The 5704-nt window shown below is 41.1% G+C and overlaps 1 protein-coding gene across 2 annotated transcripts; it reads left to right on the top strand.

Moving 5' to 3' along the window:
• Positions 1–3509: 3509 nt before the first annotated feature.
• On the top strand, positions 3510–5500 carry LOC131288647 (YY1-associated factor 2). 2 transcript variants are annotated; one of them, XM_058317802.1, is made up of 2 exons: positions 3510–3971; positions 4254–5500. In XM_058317802.1, the coding sequence occupies exons 1-2, from the start codon at positions 3833–3835 to the stop codon at positions 4583–4585; spliced, it is 471 nt and encodes a 156-aa protein (XP_058173785.1). In that variant the 5' UTR covers positions 3510–3832; the 3' UTR covers positions 4586–5500. The 2 variants fall into 2 exon arrangements, with proteins under 2 accessions (XP_058173785.1, XP_058173795.1); XM_058317812.1 differs by having other exon boundaries at positions 4269–5496.
• The last annotated feature ends 204 nt before the right edge of the window (positions 5501–5704 follow it).

Below are 5704 nucleotides of genomic sequence, written 5' to 3'. Positions count from 1 at the left end.
GAATCAGTTCATTTTACAGGCGAGGGGTAGGAAGAACTCCATCTTAGGGATCCTCTATCGTGGACAAGAACAAGATAGCTGCTATTGAAACTATGCCCTGACGCTTTCTTTCTCATTGAGTCATACATTGCGGCTAATGCGGAGTAAAAACCGGTTGATGGTGTGCGTGAAGCTGAAGGCATATGCATTGTATGCGTGTTGAGGAATCTCTTTCAATGCTTTCTGCTGTGTGCAAAAAGAGCATGCCTCAAATGTGCTATCTCTTTTACTCTTGTTGGACCTATGTTTGTTTGTCATGTGCTCTGAGTTTTCTATGTTATTGACACAGCTGATTGCTGAGCAATGTAGAGGTCTCCAGATTTAAATTTGATTTCAAATATCAAGTTTGAAATTAGTAGCAATCGCTGTACGGTCCTTTACTCATACTGACACGTGCATAGAGCGATTAACGGCATTATTGCGGTGGTTGCGTTAATGTGAAGACGCATTACTACCGTATTTCAGCCCATAGCCATTCATTATTTTTAATCGTTGATTTAATGTTGTTCTTTCATTTATTCAATTCTATAGCGAAAAAGTCGGAAAACAAAGTAGAAGAGGAAGTTAAACGACAAATAAAGAAATTACTTAGTTTCATGTATGCAATTTCATTCCATTAGCTTCACGCAATTTCATTCCGCAATCAAAACAATACCCCATGCATGCATCGAACACATACACCATTCATATCATTAACGTCGAACAGCTATGAGCGAAACCATCGGTGCTTAAACCTGAGCGGAGCAAAGTCGTCCCGGCAAGCAAAGAGAGTGTACTTTCGTAGGCGAGGAGTACGTTGCGGTTGGCTGAAAGGTGGGGAAGCGCGGTGAGGTGAGCAAAAGTTTACCTGCACGAGAGAGAATCGAATGATGAGTTGAATTGTGCGGGAGAAATACAGATGAACAGCGTACTTTTGGCCGAGCGGCGCGAGTAAAAAACTGCCAAAGCAGGCTTTGCCGCGCAGTCTAATTGTCTAACTTGTGCAGTCGGTGAACTTACAGTTCGTCCGCTCGTTTTCAACAGTAAAAACTTGTGATTTTGTGTTGGTGTTTTCAGAAAGAAGGACAAATGGTCATCTCCAGGTTGGCTTACGAAGGCCCAGGACGTTGGATTGAAGATCAGTACTGAAATTTACTCCAGCGGAAGTGGTAGAAGAAAAAACAGAAGTGTTGGTGTTTTAAGCCCGAAAGCTGGTAACAACGCGGTTAAATGTGCATTTCCAAATAAGTTTTGGCTATCCGATTGAATAAACGGATAAGAATTCAAAACAAAATGCATCCTTTTGTTTTTTTTTGTCTACTGGCTACCCAAAATAACGAAAGAAACGACCGCGCAAAGCGCGAACCGGTAGAAAGAGCGTAAGCAAGCGAGAGAGTATTTCCTGAGAGCACGCTGTAAAAGCTCACTCTAGCCCGAAAAAGTAGTACTTTCGTAAGTTGGCACAGAAAGAGCACTTTCTCTCTCGATTTTTTGCAAGCCGGGGTGCGCCGTGATGGGAGAGAGAATTGAACGTCATGGAAACCGATGTCTATTCCTCGTAGGTTAATATTGGATGTTAAACCTCGGGCATCGGCAACTGACAAATAGCCCAGAGCAATTATAGCACTGACTTATCCTATCGAGACAACATGACGACTAAATAGTAGAAAAAGACGCATTGGTGAGAATTGAAGACGAGCTGGGAGAAAGAGTGGGGCCATAGTAGAGAGCGGAATACGAGAGCAACTATGTTTTTGCTCTCTTTTTGTCTGGCGCGCTTGGTGTGCGTGTCACCTCTGACTCAACGTTGTGTGCGTGTAATCCGACCCCCCGCTAAGCGGATATCGGGGGGTCCGAAAGAAAAAAGCAAAAAACTGCTCGATATTCAGTGTACCGCCGTTCGCTGGGTGGTTGCCTTATCGACCGTTAGACCCGCTAGGCATTTTCGAGCAAATCGTCCTTAAAAACGTCCTCCGTGACACAAACATCGAGCAGTTTTGTATGGTGAGTAGGACGAGCAGGGCGATTGCTCGAAAAACGTTCTCCATTTGTTTCATCCCCATACAAAAAAGTAGGACGTTTGTTCGCGTGTCGAACGTTTTGAGGACGATATTTCGAGTTGCCTAGCGGGCGAACCTTCTTCGTTCGCGATAGGCGTCAATGTTCAAAATTCCAAAGAATGGTTTATACACTTTATTCCTATATTATGGTTGATTTGGTATACAATTTTTTTCTGTGTCGTGTGTGTTGCCGCACTTTACTGTGCTGTGTGTGTTGGGTAACACAGTACCACACGACCCAACACTAGATGTGACCAAGGTTTTTGAAGCTTGTTGATGCCCTTCGCAGTCAGCTTCGTTCTAGTGGTGGGTCAATCGAATCCCTACTACGTACTCGAATCCCAATCCATCAAACTGTCAGGAGGCGATGTAAACCAAACCCGGTTGACAAAAATTCAAATTTTTTGCAGCTGTCATGTAGTACCAGCAAGTTTTTCCATGGCAGATTGCTGGGACTCTTGCTGGAACTACATAGTACCAGCAACAATGTCAATTTCTGTCAACCGGGAAGTGATCGCTATCCAGGTGGGTTCATCCCGAACAAATCGCCTTGATTTTTTTAGAAAAATAAAGGAAAAATTTGACAATCGTTCCGGGTTTTGTTTATGTTTACAATTTTCCAGTAGTTGTTTCCAAAGTTCTTTCCAAAAGCGTAAACATGCCGTATTTATCCTGTTCACCTGTGTTTTTTTTGCAAAAATAACTCATGGAGTTTGAAAAAATGCGATATGAAGAAGATACTGTCGTTTTGACAAACACGTTTCGTGTAGCATTATAGCAACAAAGTGTTAACATATGTGCCTTTAGACGACCAAACCGCTTTACCCATCTCGTCCAACCTCATTTACTAGATGACTTTGCAATATATCGTAGATGGAACTGTGTCCTCAGTAAAGTTATAAGTTGGAACCAGCTTGCTAACGCGTCGTAATCGTTTTGCTGGTAAACAATACCAGGAACGATTGTCAATAATTAGTTTCAAAATGGCTGCCACGACCAGGCCTTTGAGCTCACCTCCCTTAGAACCCACCTTGATGTAAACCAGTAGATGCCGGTCTGAGAATCGAATATCGAAATCTAAATCCCCATCAAATCGCAACTGATAACTCGCTTTTTCGGTAATAATTTTTTTTCACATATTTCCGATGTGAGGTTCACTATTTTAACCAGTTCTGTTGATCATGAAAATCTATTAACGTAAGGAAACGATGTTCATCGCAGGCATTGAAAACTGTCCAAACAGATTTTCAATAGTCCTAAATCAGGTCTTGGTTGGAATCAGTGTCATTCAGTGGGATGAACACCTCAAATAATCGATGTTCCAATCTAATCCGAATCCGTCCAATGGCGTCCAATCTTTTAGAATCCGCTTAGAGATCGAGTCTTCGAATCTTGCGATTCTCCCATCACCATACCGATTTCTAATTTCGATTGTGTAAAATAGTGAGAAAAACAAAAATTGTTGTTTTAACCACAAGAAAAACTGCAGCCGTTGATCGTGTTTGTTTCTCAATCTGAGGCAGCAACATGTCGACGTACAGAAACAAAAAGTGTTTGAGAGCATCTTAAAAGCTGACAATAGCTACGCAACTGCCAACACCTTTTATCAGACTGTGGAAAATAGGTCCGGTATGAGGTTCCTTTCGACTGAACAAGAAGCACAAACAATTAACATAGCTTGAAGGCAACGACTCCAGCAAAGCAACTGATTACCGTACAACCGGGGTGATGTACTGAAACGGTGCATAAGAGCAATGGATAAAAGCAAATCTCCAGTACGCCGCGCAAAACGTCAATCGAAAGTAGTGGAAGAAAATTTCTGGGACTGCAGCGTTTGTACGTACCGAAACACAGCTGAAGCCTTCAAGTGCTTGATGTGTGACGTGCGAAAAGGTACTCTTGCATCGAAAGGAAAAGTATTATTCACAAATGATTGTTGCGGTGGGCATTTGCTAATGATTTTCAAATCGGACATATCTAGAACCTTGCATCCTTAAAATTAAGGACATCCACAAAGCCAGCAAATGTAATAGAGAAATTTTCTGCATGGGCTGTGGACGATTCTGCGCGGAAAGATACAATAGCGCAAAACTAAATAAAACCCATTCCTTCAACCATTTGTGTTAACCTTAGGAGCCGCGTATTTAGAGAAGGATGCATTATAATTAATTTCAGTCTACTCCGTTCCAGGTACTTCCACACGTAAGCCGCGGCTTAATTCGGCGCTTGCTGCACAGCAAGCAGCTACACAAGCATTCCCTGGTGCGTCCGGGCAGACGGCCGGCACAAACGTCAAGTCGCCGGGGAGCACGAAAGCATCAAAGAGCAAGAACAAACGCTCGAAACATCCCGCCCGGCTTAAAAACATCGATCGTTCCAGCGGCCAGACTCGTGAGGTTACCGTCAACTCGGTCACTGTCGTCATTACCGAATATAAACCAAAGCCCCCCGTCAGTCGGCACGATTCCAGTGAAAGTTTTAGCGAAAGCAACGATTCTAGAAGTTAAGCAAATTTCCACACCACTGGCAGCTATAGTGTAGATCACAAATGGAGAAAGAATATTATAAAACTCATAAAACATAACAAGGCGCAGTTCCAGCTCAACTGCTTTGCGATAAACTATAGATTATATGTTAGACGTTTGATGATTCGTTCAATTCAAAGCCACTGGTTTTACCACAACAAATATTTGAGATTCTCGAAGCATTCTTCTTGGCTAGTGGAAACGGTTCTTTATAAGCAATATTTTGAATCCGTTCCTATTTTTATTTATTTCTTTATTAGTTTTCTTCGTGTCCTGTACATTACATGCAAGAAAGGTAATCCCGGACGACAAAAGAGAAGTTTGTTTTAACTAAACATATCCTCACAGGTACTCTGCAGAAGAAGAGAGTAGCTTGTTGATACATACATTTATTTTGAGGTTTCAAAGGCACTAGGAAACGTGTAATGTTGTTTATGAAGGCCTTGCTACACAAATGAAAAAAACCCAAATTATTCGGTAGGTAATTGGCATTGTGTTAGCAGATAACGAACGTTTGCATCTTTCCGTAGCTTAGTACCATTTAATCAAATAGTGTGATTTTACAACCCTGCACATGTGTTGTGCAGAAAGAGAAACTTTTTGTAAAGTTACGATTGGTTTAGCTTCTGTTTAGAAATCTTCAGATTGTTGGAAGGATTTCGTTCGATTCTCCTTCGATCGTATATAGGTAAACAGGAAGCTTCAAAACTGCCATGTTTCCATTAGAAAGCAGAGAACGAGTGACAACTGATGGATTGTAAATGAATAAACGGATGATTTAATTCTTACAGAATGTTTTTGAATGAACTAATCAATTTGTTTTGATTTTCAGAGAAAATTATACCATTGCAAGGAATTTCCAATAATTTGATCACAGCTCAAACGATGGAATGCTTAATAGCAAGTGCATATGTAATATTTGTTGTGAAGGACTTTATAGTGATAATGAAATTGATGAAATTTGAATTAATCACCATTAATACAAGATTTTTTTATAAGATCACATGCAACTGAGTAAAACTATAAATGCCATATTTTATATCCATAACTGGAAGCGTAAAGCTATGACTAGCTCAGACAGTACATTTTTCTTTACTTTAC

The sequence above is a fragment of the Anopheles ziemanni genome, chromosome 2, assembly GCF_943734765.1.
Source record: "Anopheles ziemanni chromosome 2, idAnoZiCoDA_A2_x.2, whole genome shotgun sequence".
Taxonomy (NCBI): Eukaryota; Metazoa; Arthropoda; class Insecta; order Diptera; family Culicidae; genus Anopheles; species Anopheles ziemanni.
The sequence above is the reverse complement of the archived record's forward strand: the minus strand, read 5'-3'. Positions and strand labels throughout refer to the sequence as shown.

What these genes read in the sequence shown, in the direction of transcription:
- LOC131288647 (XM_058317802.1), top strand. Translation starts at nt 3,833, where the DNA reads ATGGATAAAAGCAAATCTCCAGTACGCCGCGCAAAACGTCAATCGAAA. An exon ending in GATGTGTGACGTGCGAAAAG is followed by an intron (nt 3,972 to 4,253) that starts GTACTCTTGCAT and finishes AATTAATTTCAG; the next exon opens with TCTACTCCGTTCCAGGTACT.